General features: G+C 43.3%; 1 protein-coding gene across 4 annotated transcripts in view; it reads right to left on the reverse strand.

The window, feature by feature from the left end:
* The window catches only part of FBXO10 (F-box protein 10), a 75,416-nt gene that overhangs the window by 29,974 nt on the left and 23,475 nt on the right, over positions 1–21,967 (reverse strand). For all 4 annotated transcript variants that reach the window (XM_047767956.1, XM_047767954.1, XM_047767953.1 and 1 more), the window contains exon 2: positions 1,042–1,632. In XM_047767956.1, the coding sequence (XP_047623912.1) occupies positions 1,042–1,626 (585 nt within the window). In that variant the 5' untranslated portion in view covers positions 1,627–1,632. The remainder of the gene's footprint in view (positions 1–1,041; positions 1,633–21,967) is intronic.

Here is a 21,967-nt window from a genome sequence, read left to right on the forward strand (position 1 = left end):
GACCACAACTGCTCTGTATTCCTAGAAGGAATGTGGTCCTGAGAGTCAGTTGTCCTCTCTCCAGTCACTCTTGGCAAAGGCTTGATCTTCTTTGACCCTCCATAGGGTGCGCTAATGGGCTGAAGGTCCCTGGCCGCCAGAGCCTCTCCTCTTTGGCCATCTCTCTGGGAACGCTGTCTTGAAGAGCCAACCTGTTCTCTGCTTCCTGTCACCACGTGGCAGGCTCCTGGAACCTGGCTTTCTCCCCTGGCTGCTCTCCCTGTGGCCCCAGCAGGTCCAGTTTGGAAGGGAAGAAGTACAAAGCAATTTCGGCCTCTAGTCCAAGGCTCTTTTTTTTTTTTTTTTTTGTCTTTTTGCCATTTCTTGGGCCGCTCCCATGGCATATGGAGGTTCCCAGGCTAGGGGTCGAATCAGAGCTGTAGCTGTCAGCCTACACCAGAGCCACAGCAACACAGGATCCAAGCCGCGTCTGTGACCTACACCACAGCTCACGGCAACGCCGGATCCTTAACCCACTGAGCAAGGCCAGGGATCGAACCTGCAACCTCATCGTTCCTAGTCGGATCCATTAACCACTGAGCCACCACGGGAACTCCCTCAAGGCTCATTTTTTAAAATACAGCTTTGAAGTTCCAGTCGTGGCTCAGAGGAAAAGAAAATGACTAGTGTCTGTGAGGACACAGGTTCGACCCCTGGCCTCCCTCAGTGGGTCAGAGATCCGGCGTTGCTGTGGCTGTGGTGTAGGCCGGCAGCTGTGGCTCTGATTAGACTCCTAGCCTGGGAATCTCCATATGCTGAGGGTGTTGCCCTAAAGAAACAAGAAAAAAAAAAAAATACAGCTTTGCCAGGAATAAAGCAAAAGTGTGATCTCTACTGCTCCATGTGCCTCTTTCTCAGCTGGTGCAGAACTTAGAGAAGGTTGTCAGAAGAATAATGACTGAACCCTCAACTCCAACAAAAAAGGAGTTACGGACCCACTGAGAAGAGGCCAAGGCCTAGAGTCAGGATGGGAGAGGCCATCCCTGGGAACTGGACACCCACCTTGAACATGAACGGTGAGAACCAGGCCGGCATGAAGACGAGGTTGCACAGGCGTGTGGTCGAGCACTGCTGGTCAATGCTGGCCAGCAGGGCCACTTCGCCCAATTTCCCGTGGCCTACAATCTCCACAGGCACCTTCAGGATGATTTCCCCTTGCTCTTCGTGCAGACCTGGGAACAGCAGGATGCGGTCAAATAGGCTGGACATGGCCAGGGCACTGCCTAGGCTGTGAAACTCATGGCCTGGCCCGACGCTCAGGGTACGGCGCGTCCTTCTCCGGCGAAACAGAGAAAAGCAGACGGAAGTTTCCAAGATGGGGGCGTTCTTGGTCCACGTCTTGGAGGCCAGGTAGTGCTGCTTGAAGGCCTCCCTCCAAGACGCAGGCTCCACATCAGGCTGGTTGGGCCAGTTGGGGTGGCGGCACTCGATGCAGCCCAGATACAGCTGCCGCCAGCGCGTTCTATCGAGACTGAGGATGAGTTCATACCAGGCCCTGCACACCAGGCTGCAGCGGCCCAGGTCGGGAAGGGGCAGGTAGGCCAAGATCATGCGCCACAGCTCCAGGGGGAGGCCGCCAGCCTCCATGGTCACCTGGGAGACAGACACAGAAGAGAAGTGGTTTTTGTCTACCCTGCTTACGGTCAGTCCCTCTTCTTAAAACATCGCCTGCCTTCTGACCCAGGGGCACCCAGGCCCAGCCAATCACAGGAGCCCATCTACTCAGTCAGAATCCTTTCCTGGGATGTTTCTACCTGGAATCAGTAGGGTAGACTCTCTTTTCTCTTAAAAACACTGTAAGGCTATGACCCTGGAACTGCTGGCAGCCACGTTCCCTGCCTTGTGGAGAAGCCCAGGAGAAATGAGGAGACGCTAAAGATAAGAATTGAAAGAGAGGAAATTCCCGTTGTGGCTTAGTGGGTTAAGAACCCAACTAGCATCCACGAGGATGCGGGTTCGATTCCTCGCCTTGCTCAGGGGGTTAAGGATCTGGCGTTGCTGTGAGCTGTGGTGTAGGCTGCAGACACGGCTCAGACCCTGCCATTGCTGTGGCGGTGGTGTAGGCTGGCAGCTGCAGCTCCGATTTGACTCCTAGCCTGGGAATGTCCACATGCCATGGGTGTGGCCCTAAAAAGTCAAACAAAACAAAACACCCCCAAAACAAAAACAGTGCACATGTGTCCTGGTAGAACTGACTCCAGATTCAAGATGGCCTGCAAATCTGAGAAATACCTCAACAGCCTTCTAAGAAATCCCCCTTCTGCTTAAGCTGGTTTGATGTGGGTTTCTGTGACTTGTAACTAAAAGGGTTTGCACTAGCACGGAGGGAGCCCACCTTTAGCTATTCCGGTCCTAGAGCTATGTCTCTTTATCATGGGCCAAATCCCCATGGGAGACAACCTCAGGGAGACTGCTGCTGGATCAGAGGCTGTGGGGTTGGTCCTGGCTCTGCCACTTGTTACTGATGCAACCCTCGTGTCCCAAACATCTAGTGGGCTGGCTGCTCAGCCGTCTGCCCTCTTACTGTTCTCTAGAAAATATCCCCCCTGCCACCAACAGTTGACACCACTTGGTTACAGAAGCAGGGGCTTCCCGCAGCCGTGTGTGTAGAACAACCCTTCCCAGCTCCCTGGCTGCAGATGCCTGGACTTGGGATGGCTCCACTGGCTGCCAGGACCACTAGGGGAATTGGAGTTGCGATTCTAGAACCAGGTTTATGTCCTTCCTGAATGGAAGAGAACAGACGGCTAAGCTATAAATTCAGGAATAGCTGTTGGTATTTCTCTGGGGGGTGGGGGAGGGTGGAGACACAAGAAGCTGGTCTGCATTGAGAGAAGAAGGCATCAGGGGAAAAAAGCAGAGAAGCGGGCAGAAACAAGGGGCATCCCAGGGTCTCTACAGCACTCTAGGTCAGGACTCCAGTCCACTCGCAAAGCTCAGCTTCATCCTCACTTTTGGAATCTCATCGCAACCTGTGTTCTCTTCCAGCAAATTCCCCCTGTTGCTGAAGCCGGCTTCACTGCATTTATGTTACTTACACTTAGATTAAGCTCTCTCTACTTATTAGTGTCAGTCTTCCCACTTAAAAACTAAGGAGGCTGAGTTCGATGACACAGAGGAACTTTCAAGTCTGAACCCCGTAAAGTCTCTACACAACTAGAAACAAAAGCTGGAAACAGGGCAGATTTCACCATTGACTTTAATCACCAAGTTGTCTACCTCTCCAGGTGTTCCCTTCAATTTTATAAAAAATTATGACCACGGAGTTCCCGTGGTGGCGCAGTGGTTAACGAATCCAACTAGGAACCATGAGGTTGCGGGTTCGATCCCTGGCCTTGCTCAGTGGGTTAAGGATCCGGCATTGCCGTGAGCTGTGGTATAGGTTGCAGACGCGGCTCGGATCCTGCGCTGCTGTGGCTCTGGCGTAGGCTGCAGCTACAGTTCCCATTGGAACCTCCATATGCCATGGGAGTGGTCCAAGAAATGGCAAAAAGACAAAAAAAAAAAAAATTATGACCATACTTGTCAGCTCCCTCAAGAAGGCTAGAAGGTTAGGTCTGGAAAAAACTCTTAGCCTCCTCAAGACAGATGTGGTTTTGACTGTACAGATGAGTACTGAGCCCAGGTATATAGGTTTTTCTACCACGATCACCCAGTCAAACTCCATGACGTCCTCGGCAGCACTGACAAACGGTGGTTCCAGACTGGCAAGCGTTCTGTACAGAGGAAAGGCTGAGACGCCCTCAGATAAAAGCCACTTTACTCACGGTGGCCTGCGACCCTGTGTCCCCTGTTCCTCACTCACTTCTGTCACACCACCTTCTCAGGCCTTTAGGGAATAGAACGTTCTTCTATCCCTTCTCTAACCATTCTGGAGGAGGGATCACATCCATTCCCTCAGCTCAACTACCAGTGTGAACTCAGGACTACAAAATCCATCTCCAGCCACGGCTCCTTCAGGCTCCACACCTGAACACCCTATTGCTGGCCAGGCACGTCTACCTAGATGTTCCACAGATACTAAAACCTCAGCAATGCATCCAAAACGGAATCTGAATTTCCACTTCAGGCCAGGACAGAATACCTGGAACCAGATTCACCCTCCTGCCAGAAGCAACTACAAAGCTGGAGAGAATACATGAAGTGACGGAATCGATATTTTCAGGCCCTGAACTGCAAGTCACACAGGCCTGTGATCTCAGAGAGCAGGGAAACAGGAGGGGGGTGCACGACTGCTCCAGCTGTCATCCTTGGCACCTTCTCACCCGTCGGTAGGGAGATGGAGCCCAAGCAGAGAAGCAGTCCGCCAAGCACGTGGGCCTGAGTTCTGCGCTGCTGAGGTGGCGGGAATCTGCGAAGCAGGGTACCCAGACGGAGCAAGTGGCACAGAGTAGGGGTGGGCGGGGTGGGCCAGGCGGGCCACGCACATAGGGCAGGACTTCATCAGACCTGGTGGTACCAGAGATCACATGGAGCTGGGAGACCACAGAACTCCAGCCCAGAATATGGAGCATTCACTGGACAAGCATATGGAGTCTCACATCCTTTCTGAGAACTGAGACTCAGAAAGGATGTGCCATGGGAACGAATTCAAATTACAATAATAAAAGCAAGCCTGACAGGATCAAAGGGTTCTGCCAGTAAACTGACTGCCTTCTAGAGTAGTATTTAGGAATTCCCGTTGTGGCTCAGCAGTTAAAGAATCTGGCTAGCATCCACGAGGATATGGGTTTGATCCCTGGCCTTGCTCAGTGGGTTCAGGATCCAGCGCTGCCATGAGCTATAGTGTAGGTTGCAGACTTGGCTGGGATCCTTTGTTGCTGCGTGGGCTGGCAGCTATAGCTCCGATTCGACCCCTAGCCTGGGAACCTCCATATGCTGCCAGTGTGGTTCTAAAAAGACACATACACACACACACAAAAGAAAGAGTAAAATTTAACACTCTTTAAAAAAACAAAAAGCACAACATAATCTAGGCTCCTGCAACATGTCAGCTATCACACAGGGTACTGTTGGTGTAAGAAAACTGGAGAGTCCAGAAACGGATCTGTACATGTATTGGTCAGTTGATTTTTGACAAAATGGCAATGCTATTCAATGGGCGAAGAAAAGCCTTTTCATCAAACGGTGCTGGAAAAACTTGATAGTTATATGGAGAAAAAAAAATGAACTTTTGACACATACCTCATACTGCACACAAAAAATTAACTAGAGTTTGATTACAGGCCAAACAAAAACTAAATCTAGAAAACCCCTACAACAAAATTTAGGAAAAAATGTTTGCAACTTTGGGTTAGGTGGATTACTAAGAACACCAAAGGCATCAATCATAAAAGAAAAAACTAATAAATTGGCCTATCGAAATTAAAATTTTCTGTTCAGCAAAAGTCATCATTAGGAAAAGGAAAAGACAAATGGTGGAATGGGAAAAATATTTGCAATACAGAACATACAGGACAAAGAGCTTGAATCCAGGATACATTAAGAAATCCTACAACTCAATAATAACAAAATCTAATAAGAAATAGGCAAAGACTTGAGTAGAACCTTCATAAAAGAAAAATGAATGGCCAATAAATTCCTGCAGCGATGCTCAACGTCATTAGTATTCATTGTTACTTAATTTGTATTAAAACCATAATGAGATAAATGATAACACTGAAAGCATTAAAGCAGCAAAGATGTGAAGCAACTAAAACTCCCAAACATTGCTGGCAGGAGTATGAAATACTAGAATCACTTTAGGAAACTGTTATGCAGTTTTTTCTATAGTTATATACTTATCCTGTGACCCACAAATTCCACTGCTAGATATAAACCCAAGGTTAGCAAAAATGTACATTTGCAAAACAACTTATATACAAATGTTAAAAAGTTTTTTTTTTTCTTCTTAGAGCCGCACCTGCGACATATGGAAGTTCCCAGGCCAGGGGTCGAACCAGAGCTGCAGTTGCTGGCCTGCACCACAGCCACGGCAACACTGATCCGAGCTGCATCTGCAACCCACACTGCAGCTTATGGCCTCACTGGATTCTTAACCCACTGAGCGAGCATAAGATCAACCTGCATTGTCACTACATCAGGTTCTTAACCCACTGAGCCACAGTGGGAACTCCTGTAAGAATGTTTACAGCAGCTTTATTACTAATAGTAAAACAGACAGAAAACTGGACACAAGCAAATGTCCATCAGCAAAAGAATGGATAAACAGTGGAGAACTCATACAATGGAACACTAGTCAGCAACAGAAAGAGATGAACTGCTAATACACTCAGTAAGATGGATGAATTAAGAATACATAAGGGAGTTCCCGTTGTGGCTCAGCAGGTTACAAACCCGACCAGTATCCATGAGGATGGGGGTTTAATCGCTAGCCTCGCTCAGTGGGTTAAGGATCTGGCATTGCCATGAGCTGTGGTGTAGGTCACAGACACGGTTTGGATCTGGTGTTGCTGTGGCTGTGGTGTAGGCCAGCAACTGCAGCTCTGATTTGACCCCTAGCCTGGGAATGTCCATATGCCACAGGTGTGGGCCTTAAAACAAAACAAACAAACAAAAAAGAATATGTAACACAAAAGAAACCAGTCACAAAAGACCATGGATTGTAGGATTCCATTTCGGGGAAGTTCAAAAACAGACAAAATAATCTATGGTGATAAACGTCAGAACGATGCTTTCGAATGAGGTACGGACTGACTGGCAGGGATCAAGGAGAAACCTTGAGGGTGAAGGAAATGTTTTATATTTTCACTTGTATGTTAGTTACAGGGGTGAATACATCTTAAAAAACCTCGCTGGACTGTACACCCCTATTCTGTGCAGTTTATTTTTATTCATTTTTTGCTTTTTTAGGGCCTCACTCACAGCATATGGAAATTCCCAGGCTAGGGGTCCAATCGGAGCTACAGCTGCTGGCCTACACCTCAGCCACAGCAATGCTGAATCCAAGCTGCATCTGCAACCTACACCACAGCTCATGGCAACACTGGATCCTTAGCCCACTGAGCAAGGCCAGGGATCAAACCTGCATCCTCACGGATACCAGTCAGATTCATTTCTGCTGAGCCATGACGGGAACTCCTGTGCATTTTATTGAATGTAAACTTTGCCTCAAATTTAGGGAAACCTTCTTGATTTCCTTTCTCTCTCGTTCCCTCCCTCTCTCTCCCAGACAGTCTCTCAAGCCCTGCATTTATGACTCAAATTAGTCTTTCCTCTCTACCCTCTCAGTCACTGTGTTAGTTCTGGCTTCACCACCTTTAGTTTGGATACTCAGTAGATTCTTAACAGGTCTCCCTGTAACCAGGTCTGTCTCCAACTAATCCATCTGACATTCAGCTGCCAAGAAGATTTTTCTCAAACATGAAACTGGTCCTGCCACATAGTGTAACATTCCTCAGTGGCTCCCCAAAGCTTCTAGGATAAAGCCTAAGGCTTTAGTTTGTTTATTTCTAGGACACAGGTCATTAGCTTGTTTATTTCTCTGGCTTCATCCCTGACATCCTTCCCCCCACCCTCACTTTCCCAATATCATCTCTACAGAGCTTTCCCTCACCCTCTCTCAAGTACTAAATGCCTCCGAGGGCTTCCGACAGCAACCTAAGAACAGTTCTAGCACATACTTTTCAAAATGGAAAACAAAAGAGAGGTCACAAAGCAAATGTGTAGTGTAGCAAATAATTTTATAAGGCGACATCCTGGAGTTCCCATCATGGCGCAGCACAAACGAATTTGATTAGGAACCATGAGGTTGTGGGTTCGATCCCTGGCCTCACTCCGTGGGCTAAGGATCTAGCGTTGCCCTGACCTGTGGTGTAGGTCACAGACGAGGCTTGGATCTGGTGTTGCTGTGGCTGTGGTGTAGGCCAGCAGCTGTAGCTCTGATTCAACCCCTAGCCTGGGAACCTCCATGCGCCGCAAGTGCGCCCCCACTCAAAAAAAAAAAAAAAAAAAAAAGAATAAGGCAACATCCTGCTAACTTCCTCCTAGAGCAAAAACCGGAATTTTGCCAGCCACTCCAGAAGCCTCTTTATGTACCCCATCCCAATCCCCAGCCCTCCTTAAGGTCAATGTATTCCTCCTAACTCTGTAGGAACCCCTTCCTTAGCTTTCTTTGTGGTTTTATCACCTCAGCACGCATCCTTAGATGGTATAGTTTAAGTTTTGTGCTTAAGGTTGTTAGCTTGCTGTGTGTTTGAGTCCCATTCCATCTACAGGTTCCCCTTCCATACCCTTCTTTTCTTTACAATGTACCTGTGGATACACCTGAACCATGTGACCAAAGTTTCTCAGTCTGGACTTTGATGATGGCAACTCAAGGGAGAGTTCAACCTGTTGCCCTGTCAGCTATATCTCCTGCATATTGTCAGCTGGATTGGAGGCCTGACCAGACTCAAGTTCCATCCCCTTAACAGAGCTACAAGGGGTGGTGTATCTTCTTACCAGGAGATGCTACAGGTCTGGCTGTCCCTTTTTTGATGTTTGTGCCCACTGATGCCCAATGCCTAGAACCATTTGTTCCCTGGAGGTAAAAACAGCAACATTCCAACTGGATCATCTGGTTTTGATTTATTTGCTGATGTAACTTTCAGCAAATACAAGAGTCTCCTCCTCATCTACCATGTGGCTGCCAGAGGTATAGTCCACTGAGGAAAAGCCAGCTTGACTCTCATTTCTCATTCCCCTATTACTCTTTGAAGTAACCAATTTGGTGTGTGTGTGCATGTTTAAACTATTATTATAAACACATGGACGTAAGCACATTTGACGGGTTTCAAGTTTCTGAATTTGCTCTTCCTACTGAAGCTCAGATTGAACCAACTGTAGCCTCATTTTGGTTCCTCAGTCCTTATGGCACAATCTCAATAATACTGGATAGTGTATGTGCTATGTGGTTTGTCAAGATGTTCTTGGCTCATTTTCTACATTTCCTGACCGGACATGGTATCAGACATTTCTCTAAGAATTTGTGGGTTTTAAACACAACCATTCAAAATCTATGGGATGCTACAAAAGCAGTTCTTAGAGGGAAGTTCATAGTGATACAGGTCTTCCTCAGAAAGAAGAAAAATCTCAAATCAACAACTTAACCTACCACCTAAAACAATTAGAAAAAGAAGGAGTTCCCATCATGGTGCAGCAGAAATGAATCCAACTAGGAACGATGAGGTTGCAGGTTCAATTGCCAGCCTTGGTTAAGGGGTTAAGGATCTGGTGTTGCTGTGAGCTGTAGTGGAGGTCGCAGACATGGCTCGGATCTGATGTGGCTGTGGCACAGGCTGGCAGCTGTAGCTCTGATTTGACCCCTAGCCTGGGAACCTCCATGTGCCCCAGGTGTGGTCCTAAAAAGCAAAAAAGAATGAGAGAAAGAACAAACAAAACCTAAAGTCAACAAGGAAGGATCATAAAGATCAGAGAAGAAATCAATAAAATAGACTCAAAAAACAAGAGAAAAAAAAAATCAATAAAACCAAGAGCTGGTTCTTTGCCTTTCAACTTTGCCTTTGTAAACAAAGTTGACAAACCACTGGCCAGACTCACCAAGAAAAGGAGAGAAAAAACCCAAATTAAAAAAAAAGAGAATTGGAGTTCCCATTGTGGCTCAGTGGTTAACGAATCCGACTAGGAACCATGAGGTAGCGGGTTTGATCCCTGGACTTGCTCAGTGGGTTAAGGATCCGACATTGCCATGAGCTGTGGTGTAGGTTACAGATGCAGCTTGGATCCCGTGTTGCTGTGGCTCTGGCGTAGGCCAGCGGCTGCAGCTCCGATTCGACCCCTAGCCTGGGACCCTCCATATGCCACAGGAGTGGCCCAAGAAATGGCAAAAAAAAGGCAAAAAAAAAGAAAAGAATTAAAAAAGGAGAAATCTCAACAGATACTATGGAAATACAACTAAACATAAGAGAATACTATAAAAAATTATATGCCAACAAATTCGACAACCTAGAAGAAAGACAACTTTCTAAGGACCTACTGCCTGCCAAAACTGAATCGAGAAGAAATAGATCAACAGACCGATCACTAGAAATGAAACTGAATATGTAATAAAAACACTCCCTACAAACAAAAGGCCAGGACCAGAGGGCTTCACAGGTGAATTCTACCAAACATACAAACAAGAACTTATACCCAATCCTTCTTAAACTTTTCCAAAAGACTGAAGAAGATGGAACACTCCCAAAGACATTCTATGAGGCACTATCACCATAATAATTAAACCAGACAAAGATACAACCCAAAGAGAAAATCATAGGCCAATATCTTGGATGAATACAGATGCAAAAATCCTCAACAAGGGAGTTTCTTTTGTGATCCAGTGGAAACGAATCTGACTGGTATCCATGAGGATGAGGGATCAATCCCTGGCCCTGCTCAGTGGATTAAGGATCCAGCATTGCCATGAGCTGTGTTGTAGGTCGCAGACATGGCTCGGATGCTGAGTTGCTGTGGCAGGGGTGTAGGCCAGCAGCTGTAGCTCTGATTCAACCTCTAGCCTGGGAACCTCCATATGCGGTAGGTGTGGCCCTAAAGAAATTATTAAAAAGACAAAAAATAAAAAGCAAACAACCACAACAAAACCTCAAAAAATTTTAGCCAACTGAATCCAACAACATATAAAAAAGATCATATACCACAACCAAGTGGGATTCATCCCAAGCTCACAAGGATGATTCAACATACACAAATCAAAAGTCATATACCACATCAACAAAAGAAAGGTCAAAAACTACATGTTCATCTCAATAGACGCAGAAAAAGCATCTGACAAAATCCAACATCCATTTATGGTAAAAACTCTTACCAAAGTAAGTACAGAGGGAACATACCTTAACATAATAAAAGCCATTTATGACAAACCCACAGCCAATATAACACTCATTGGAGAAAAGCTGAAAGCCTTCCCACTAAAATCTGAAACAAGACAAGGATGCCCACTCTCACCACTTTTATTCAACATAGTATTGAAGTCTTAGCCACATCAATCAGACAAACAAAAGAAATAAAAAGGCATCCAAATTGGAAAAGAAGAGGTAAAATTGTCACTTTATGCAGATGATATGATACTATATATAGAAAACCCTAAGGACTCCACACAAAAACTATTTGAACTGATCAATGAATTCAGCAAAGTAGGAGGATACAAGATTAACATTCAGAAATAGGTTGCATTTCTGTATACTACCAATGAAATATTTTAAAAAATAATATAAGATTACAAACCCTTTTAAAATCACACCCCCCAAAATTACATATCTAGGAGTAAACCTGACCAAGGAGGTGAAAGACTTATATGCTGAGAACTATAAAACATGAATCAAGGAAATTAAAGAAGATGCAAAAAAAAAAAAGGAAAGATATTCCATGCCCCTGGATTGGAAGAATTATATCATTAAAGTGGCCATATTATCCAAAGCAATCTACAGATTCAATGCAATCCCTATCAAATTACCCATCACATTTTTCATGGAACTAGAACAAACAATCCAAAAATTTATATGGGACCATAAAAGGCCCAGAATTGCCAAAGCAATCCCAAGGAAAAAAAGAAACAGCAAAAGGTGTAACTCTCCCAGACCTCAGACAATATTACAAAGCTAGGAGTTCCCATTGTGGCTCAGTGGCTAACGAATCCGACTAGGAACCATGAGGTTGCGGGTTCAATCCCTGACCTTGCTCAGTGGGTTGAAGATCTGTGAGCTGTGGTATAGGTCACAGATATGGCTCCGATCCCGAGTTGCTGTGGCTCTGGCGTAGGCCAGTGGGTACAGCTCCAATTAGACCCCTAGCCTGGGAACCTCTATATGCCGTGGGAGCGGCTCCAGAAAAGGCAAAAAGGCAAAAAGGCAAAAAAAAAGAAAAAGAAAAAAAGAAAGAAAAAATTACAAAGCTATAGTCATCAAGTCAGTGTGGTACTGGTACAAAAACACACATACACACCAATGGAACAGAACAGAGAGGCCAGACATAAACCAGGATACCTATGGCCAATCAATCTTCAACAAAGGATGCAAGAATATAAAATGGGAAAAAGACAGTCTCTTCAGCAAGTGGTACCGACAAAACTGGACAGCTGCATGTAAATAATGAAACTGGAACACACCTTCACACCATGCACAAAAATAAACTCAAAATGGCTTAAAGACTTAAACATAAGACACCATAAAACTCCAGAAGAGAACATAGGCAAAACATTCTTTGACATCAACCATACAAATGTTTTCTTAGATCAGTCTCCCAAGGCACAGAAATAAAAACAAAAATAAACCAATGGGACCTGATCAAACTTACAAGCATTGGAAATTACACAGACAGACACACAAAACCCACAAAAAGACAACCTATGGAATGGGAGAAAATAGTTTCAAATGATGCAACCAACAAGGACTTAATCTCTAGAATATACAAACAACTCATACAACATACAACTCAATGGAAAAAAAAATTGAAAAATGGGCAGAAGACCTGAATAGACATTTCTCCAAAGAAGACACATGGATGGCCAACAAGTACATGAAAAATTGCTCAACATTGCTAATTATTAGAAAAATGCAAATCAAAACTACACTGAGGTTCCACCTCACACCTGTCAGAATGGCCATCATTAACAAGTCAACAAATGCTGGAGAGGGTGTGGAGAAAAGGGTACCTTCCTTCACTGTTGGTGGGAATGTAAACTGGTACAACCACTATGAAAACACAGTATGGAGGTACTTCAGAAAACTAAATATAGAACTACTATATGATTTAGCAGTCTCACTTCTGGGCATATACTGGGACAAAACTTTCAATGAAAAAGACAGATGCACCATATGCTCACCGAAGTGCTATTCACAATAGCCAAGATATAAAAACAATCCAAATGTCCATCAATAGATGAATGGATTAAGAAGATGTGGTATATATACACAATGGAATATTACTCAGCCATAAAAAAGAAAATAATGCCATTTGCAGCAACATGGATGGAACTAGAAACTCTGATACTAGGTGAAGTAAGAAAGACAAATACCAAATGATACTACTCATATCTGGAATCTATTAAATGGCACAAATGAACCTACCTATAGAAAAGAAACAAACTCATGGACATGGAGAACAGACTTATGGTTGCCAAGGGGAGGGGGAGGGAGGGGGATGGACAGTGAGTTTGGGGTTAGTAAATGCAAACTATTGCACTGGGAGTGGATAAGCAATGAGATCCTGCTCTCAATCTCAGGGAACTATATCTAGACACTTGTGATGGAACATGAGTGAGGATAATGTGAGAAAAAGAATGTGTGTATATGTATGACTGGGTCATTTTGCTGTATAGCAGGAAATTAACAGAACATTGTAAATCAACTATAATAAAGAAGTAAAAAAAAGAGTATGTGTGGTTTTTTAATTGAAAATTTTCTAAAAGCTTTGAGGTTTTAACTTTGACATTTTGGCCTACAATCCATTGTGAATTAATTTTTGTTATGGTACAAGGTGGTGGTTGCATTTTTTTTTTTCCTATGGATGCCCCTGCGGCATATGGAAGTTCCCAGGCCAGGTATCAAATCCATGGCATGGTTGTGACCTACACTACAGTTCCGGCAACACCGGATCCTTAACCCACTGCTGGGGTGGAGACTGAACCCGTGCTTATGTAGTGACCCAAGCTGCTGAGTAGGATTCCTAACCTACTATACCACAGCAGGAGCCCCTGAAAATGTGAATATCCAGTTATTCTGGCACTGTTTGTTGAAAAGAATCTCCTTTCCCTATTGGTTACTTTGGTGCCTTTGTCAAATTTCAAGTGACAGTAGTGTGATTCTATTCCTGGATGATTTATCCTGTTTCATGGAACTACTCGTCAATCCTTGTATCAGCACCACACGACATTTTTATACTTTGATGCATTAGGCTTTTCATGTCAAGTCCAAGAATCCCTTACCTAGCTCTAGATCCTGACCATTTTCTGTTTTTCTTTTTCCTAAAAGTTTTAGGTTTTACCTTTCCATTTTAAGTCTATGACCCATTTTTGATTCAGGTAGATAAGGTTTAATTTGAAGTTGATTTTGGGGGGTCTGTGGTTGTCCCATTATTCCAGCACCATTTTGTTGAAAAAGCTACACTTCTTCCATTGAATTGCTTTTCTACTTTTGTCAAAATTCAGTTGAGCATATTTTTGTCCTGGTTTCTTTTAATGGAAGCAGTATTTGCAGACCACAAACTATGGATCAGACGTGGTTATTCCTACTAGGTTTGGTCATGATTTCAAAGCCTTTTCAGCTCAATTCTGTATCCTCCACTAGAACGTGGGTTTATTTCACAGGGACAGGACACCTTGATCTCCGAAGATCCAAGAGCTGGTGTTGGACCCTCTTCTGTACTTTTTTTTTTTTTTTTTTTTGCCTCTTAGGGATGCACCCGTGGCATATGGAAGTTCCCAGTCTTCTGACTATAGCTTGAAAAGGAGCTACAGTTTCAGGCCTATGCCACAGCCACAGCCATGCCAGATCTGAGCCATGTCTGTGACCTACACCACAGCCCACAGCAATGCCAGATTCTTAACCCACTGAGTGAGGCCAGGGATTGAACCCGCATCCTCATGGATACTAGTTGGATTCGTTTCTGCTGAGCCATGATGGGAACTCCTTCTACTCTATTTAGAGCAACAGAAAAGACAGAATCATTCTAAGTGACAGAGACCTTAAGTTACTCCAATAGCTTATACTCCGATACTCCAAGATCACATGTCTGAGGTACTAGGAGAAGGGGATTTTGCTTTTTTTTTGCCTTTTTAAATTTTTATTTATTTATTTATTTTTTATTAATGGCTGCACCCACAGCATATGGAAGTTCCCAGCAAGGGATCAAATCTGAGCCGCAGATCCAACCTATGCTACAGCTTCAGCAAACTGGATCTTTAACTCAATGAGCTGGGCCGGGAACCGAACCCACACTGCTATAGAGACAATGCCGAATTTTTAACCCACTGTACCATAGCGAGAACTCTTGATTCTGCTTTTTATGTTCAACTCTCACATAACTCATTCTTTCTCTCAGAGCTTCACATCTTCACACTCCACAGCCCTCCCAAATGTTTCCTAGACCTTTCAAATCTCTGCCTCTAATAGCCCTTTTCCTAGTGTGAGTGTTGCTTTTCTCATCACAGTGGTATTTGCATGAGGGAGGGGCTCTGATGCCAGGACTCCGATGCAATTCATTCTCAGGTGGGCCCCTCCTCCAGCTAGGGTCTTCGCTCACTCCATTTATGAGGTAATTTAATTTAAAATGTTATTTTGGGAGTTCCCATTGTGGCTCAGTGATAATGAACCCAACTAGTATCCACGAGGACCTGGGTATGATCCCTGGCCTTGCTCAGTGGGTTAAGGATCCAGCGTTGCCATGTAGTGTAGGTTGCAGACGTGGCTGTGGTGTAGGCCAGCGGCTACAGCTCTGATTCGACCCCTAGCCTGGGAACTTCAATATGCTGCAGGTATGTCCCCAAAAAGATAATAAAATAAAATAAAATGTTATTTTGATGTCTTTCTATCAGGTCTTGGTGACTGTACATGGTTCTCTGAGTTCAGTGATTTCATATGTCACATTTCTTTTAGCCTTGTCCCTTCGCACAGTCCCTTCCTGCTATCTAGCTCAGATATAGCCTCTTCCTCCCAGTGATCACAGATGGCCCTCTGATCATGCTGTGTCTTACAAAGTGTATATCTTTCTAGATTTTTTATCTCCCAATTAAGAGGAGTTCACTTGCAATCATTTTCTCTGTCCCTTGCTTCACTTCTTTATTATTTTTCCACTTCTGTTTAAAACCACCAGAAGAACATTGTTAACCCCACTTTAACAAGTCCTTACAATAAAATGATATAAACTCTCCATCACCCAAACATTTCTTCCCAGAGGGTAATCTCGTCTTAACCGGGGCCACCTGCTGCATCTGCAAAGCGTATATTTTGATCATCAGTAAGTGCTTTGACCTACTTCTTAGACTTCTTGTTCTCGCCCCCATCTCCCACTTTCCAATTTATTAGCACCTCTGATTATAACTGTATGCTGTTCTTCCAGGGAGCACGATCTACTGGGTACTTTATGACATGCCGTATCCATTATGCTATTTCCTAATACAAGGGCCAACTCCAACAGGTGTGCAAGAGTGAATCAGCAAACCCTAAAGGAATATAATGGAGGACATTTCCCTGTGGCACAGTAAGTGAAAGATCCAGCATTGCCACTGCAGTGGATTGGGTTGCTGCCGGGCTGTGGGTTTCATCCCTGGCCCAGGAATTTTCATATGCTGTGGACATAGCCAAAAAAAAAAAAGAGAGGCACCTAATCTAGACAGCCTTCCAGGACACAGGCTACCACACAGCCATGTACAACCTGCCCAGGAGGGACCTCTCTGGGACCTATTACTAATAGTCACTATTCCAGTTCTTAGGAGCACGTAAGAGACCCAAATCACAACTACTCAAACTACAACCACCAACCCTGAAAACCGCCATCCTACCTCACTGCTGACTTGAACTTATTTCCCTATCTATCAGCATTCAACCCAGAGAACCTTCTGTGTGCCCCATGTGACCTTCCTAGGCACCCTGCACTGCCAACTTATGTCCAAATGAATTTCCCACAGTTACCATAGCAGCCCATCAATAAGGAATACATTGGGCCATCAAAACTGAAGTACAGAGAATACAGCAAGAACCAAACACACCATCTAATACCTAGCACAAAGTGCACACTTACTAGCCATGTTTTTAAGTAATGGAATAAGCGGAAATGAACTGCCATCATGCCTCCACCCCAATTTTTAGATGACTAATTCCTTTTTGCAAATTATGTAAATTTACTACACAAACACAGTTTGAAGGGCCCTCCCCCCACAAGATTCCTGCATCTACAGAGAAATTCTTCAAGTTTCACTGTGTATAAAAACAATAACTAGAAATCCCTTTTACTTCTCAGTTCATTTGTTTTGCCAACATAGCCCTTACAGAGTGTGGGGGATTCTGGGATGAGATAAAAGTGACAGGAAATGGACGCAGCTGATAACAACATGGGCTAGAAATAATTAAGCACTACTGCAGCTTACAGAGCTCAAGAAGATAGAAAAATCTTTACATTAGACTTGGTGGGACTTCATATAACAGGGGTTCTTGACCATTCTTCCTCAGAATCACCCGGGGCCTGTTTCTAGCTCCATTCAGATCTCCAGAATCAGAATGTCTGGAGTAGAACCATTAATTACCTGCATTTTTACCAAGCTCCCCAGTGACTCCAATGAAAAGGACCCCCTTTCCACACTTGGGTGCCACACCTTCAATAAAGGGCTTTCTTCAGCTTCAACCCTTTTAACAAGCAGCTCTCCAGGTATCATGCAAAGTCAGAAGACCTGGGATCAAGTGGCAGGTGACCTTGAGCAAGTCATTTAACCTCCTCGGCCTTGGATACCACCTCAAAGTCTGCTGTGCCGATGAAAAGATCGAATGCATATATATCGTCGGTAATTCCTGCTCTTCACCAACTACGTCCAGTTTCCCCGGCTTCTGGGCACATGATAGGATGGCAGTCTTGGTCCCTCTTGTGTTGGTTGGGTGAGGCCACATGTCCAGCACTAATCATGAGTTTTGAGAAGAAGGGATGTGGGTCACTTCTCAACCCAAGCACTTCACAGCCTGTGCAAGACCATCCAGAGAGCCCTCCTTTCCGGCACAGTGACTGGCAACATTTGAGATGATGGCTACTCTGGCAGCCTGGGTCCTTGAGTGATTAGGGTAAGTTGATTCCCCAGCCAACCCAAAATGGACACACACAGTGCATGAAATGTAATTACGTGCTGGATTGGCATAACCAAGCCCTTTCTACTCATAAAGGCGTGTGAAACTCTCAAGAACACTGCTATGAAAACCCTGGAGACCCTCCATTCCATGACTCGCCTGCACCAATTCAGTATAGTATTGCCCAATTCTGAGCAGAAATCTAGTTCCCAGTTACTTCCTCAGGTTGTTCTCCATCTTGTCCCCTTGGGGCCATTGGAGTTCTGCTGTATATTTAGTATAAGATTGGATGCCAAACTCAGAAGCTTGTGCTCTGTGTATTGTAGGTTCCTCAATAGGAAGGGTGTGGCCTGCCACAGGCTGTATTTTAAGGAGTTCCTACTAGGAGAGGTATGTTGGGTCAAACACTGAAGGCAAAAACTCACAATTCTGCAAATATTAAACGGCAGTTTATTTCCCTCAAGATGATATGAGGGTCTAGGAAGGATTTGGGGCAAAGCTTCCTGACACAGAAACTACTGGGGCTTCAGTTTTCTTGAGGTTCCAAGAAGTCCACCTCATAGTGAGAAGCAAAGGGGCCTGGATCTGGCCTCTCAGGAAAAGAAGGATTTCCCAGCAAGGAATGTTTAAATCCTTCAGAAATTGTCTTCCTCCAAACTTTCCTATGTCCCCAACTCTAGGCAACACCCCAAGGCTGAATTAAGAATGAGGCCAACAACTGTCCCCTCAAGAGCCCTCTGAGCTTAAAGAGGATTTCCTTTTATGCAAGTGGCACATCCTCTATTCCATTTGGTGTTTACTGTATCTTCACAGCACTAATCCATGGGGATCTTGTAGCAAGAGGGATTTCTATAACCAAGCAACACTTAAAAAAAAGTATTCCCACATGATCATCTCAATAGATGTAGACACAGCACGTAACAAAATTCAACAGCCATTTATGATTAAAAAAAATCATCAAAATGAGTACAGAGGGAACATATCGCAACATAATAAAAGCTGTCTATGACAATCCCACAGCCAGCGTTAATATTCAACTGTGAAAAGCTGAAAGTCTCGATAAATTCAAAAATAAAACAAGAATGTCACTCTTACCACTTCTATTCAACACAGTATTGGAAGTCCTAGCCACAGAAATCAGACAAGAAAAAGAAATAAAAGGTATCCAAATTGGAAGGGGAGAGGAAAAACTGTCACAATTTGCAGATGCATGACACTCTACAGAGAACTCTAAAGTTTCCACACAAAAGAATATTAGAATAAATGAATTCAGCAAGGTAGTAGATACAAGATTAATATGCAATAACATGTTGCATTTCTTTTTCTTTTTTTTTTCTTTTTAGGGCTGTACCCACGGCATATAGAAGTTCCCAGGCTAGGGGTCAAATCCGAGCTACAACTGCCAGACCACAGCCACAACAACGTGGCTGTGACCTCTATCACAGCTCATGGCAACACCAAATCCTTAACCCACTGAGTGAGGCCAGGGATTGAACCCTCATCCTGATGGATCCTAGTCAGGTTAGTTACCACAGAGCCACGATGGGAATTCCCATGTGTTGCATTTTTTTACACTAGCAATTAAACATTAGAAAGAGAAAGTAAAAAAGTAATCTCTTCCAAAATTATATAAAAAACCACCCAAAACCTAGGAATAAACTATAAAACACAGATAAAGGAAACTGTAGATAATTCAAAGAAATGGAAAGATATTCTATATTCTTATTTGAAGAATATTGCTAAAATGACCATATGACCCAAAGCAATCTACAGATTTAATGCAATTCCTATCAAAATACCCATAACATTTTTCACAGAGCTAGAACAAACATCCCTAAAATTTAATATGGAATCACAAAATACCCAGAATTGTTAAAGCAATCTTGAGAAAAAAGAACAAAGCTGGATGTATCACCATTCCAGATCTCAGACTACATTATAAAGCTACAGTAATCAAAACAGTACAAAAGAAGACATACAATCAGTGGAACAGAATAGAGAGGCCAGAAATAAACCCTCATACATACAGTCTATTAATCTATGACAAAGAAGGCAAGACTATAAAATGGGGAAAAGACAGTCTGTTCATCAAGTGGTGTTGGGAAAGCTGGACATCCACATGTAAGTCAATCAAGCTAGAACACACCTTCATACCACGCACAAGAATAAACTCAAAATGGCTTAAAGACTTAAAAGACCTAAAACCATAAAACTCATAGAAGAGAAAACAGGCAAAACATTCTCCAATATAAACCATACAAATGTTTTCTTATGTCGGTCTCCCAAGGGAAATAGAAATGAAATAAAAAATAAACAAGTGGGCCCTAAACAAACTTAACAAGCTTTTGCACAGTAAAGGAAACCATAAGCAAAATGAAAAGACAACTTATGGACTGAGAGAAAATATTTGCAAATGATGAGACTGACAAGGGCTTAATTTCCCAAATGTTCAAAGAGCTCACACAATTCAACAACAACAACAACAAAATAACCCAACTGAAAAATGGGGAGAAGACCTAAATAGACATTTCTCTAAAGACACAGAGATGGCCTGAAGACTCATGAAAAGATGTTCATCATCATTAATTATTATTTGCTTAGGTTCCACTTATTTTTGATTAAAAAACTACAGTGAGGTACCCCCTCACAGTGGGAGAAGGTGTAGAGAAAGGGAACTCTCTTACACTGTTGGTGGGAATATAAATTGATACGCCCACTATGGAAAACAGTATGGAGGTTCCTCAAAAAACTAAAAATAGAGTTGCCATATGATCCAACAATTCCACTCCTGAGCATATACCCAGACAAAACTATAATTTGAAAAGATACATGAACCCCTATGTTCACTGCAGAACTATTTACAATAGCCAAGACATGGAAACAATCTTTTTTATGGCCAAGTGGTATTCCAGTGTATATATGTACCATATGTAAAGAAGGTGTGGTACATATATACACTGGAATACTACACAGCCATAAAAGAGAATAAAATAATGCCATTTGCAGCAACAGAGATGGACCTAGAGATAATCATACTAAGCGAAGTTAAGTTAGAGAGACAAATACCATATGATATCACTTATATGTGGAATCTAAAATATGACACAAATGAACATATCTACAAAACAAAGACTCACAGATATAGAGAAGAGACTTGTGGATTGGGAGTTTGGGATTAGCAGAGGCAGATTACTATACATAGGAAAAATAAACAATAAAAACCTACTGTATAGTACAGGGAACTATATTCAAAATCCTGTGATTAAACCATAAAGACAAAGAATACGGAAACAGTTCAGGTACATGTCTACCTAAATCACTTTCCTATACAGTAAATTAACACATTATAATTAAACTTCAATAAAATTCTAAAACAAAAACTCCCCAAGAAATGGAAAGATATCCCATGCTCTTAGATTGGAAGAATTAATATTGTTAAAATGACCATATGGCCCAAAGCAAACTACACATTTAATGAAATTCCTATCAAAACACCCATAGCATTTTTCACAGAGCTAGAACAAATAATCCTAAAATTTATATTGAACCGCAAAAGCTAGAATTGCTGAAACAATCTTGACAAAAAAGAACAAAGCTGGAGGTATCACTCTTCCAGACTTTAGACTATACTACAAAGACAATAATCAAAACAGTGTAGTCTTGACACAAGGACATGTAGATCCATGGAACAGAAGAGAGCCCAGAAATAAAGCCACATCTACAGTCAATCTATGACAAAGGAGGCAAGACTATACAATGGAAACAAGACAGTCCCTTTAACAAGTGGTGCTGGGAAAGCTAGACAGCTATATGTAAATCAATGAAATTAGAATACACTCTCACATTGTATACAAAAAAAACCCCTCAAAATCGGAGTTCCCATCGTGGCTCAGTGGTTAACAAATCCAACTAGGAACCATAAGGTTGAAGGTTCGATCCCTGGCCTTGCTCAGTGGGTTAAGGATCCGGCATTGCCGTGAGCTGTGGTGTACGGTGCAGGCGCGGCTCGGATCCTGCGTTGCTGTGGCTCTGGTGTAGGCCAATGGCAACAGCTCTGATTAGACCCCTAGCTTGGGAACCTCCATATGCCGAGAGAGCGGCCCTAGAAAAGACAAAAACAAAAAGCAAACAATCAAAATGGTTTAAAGACATGACATAAATGT

Source organism: Phacochoerus africanus, chromosome 2 (assembly GCF_016906955.1).
Source record: "Phacochoerus africanus isolate WHEZ1 chromosome 2, ROS_Pafr_v1, whole genome shotgun sequence".
Lineage (NCBI taxonomy): Eukaryota > Metazoa > Chordata > Mammalia > Artiodactyla > Suidae > Phacochoerus > Phacochoerus africanus.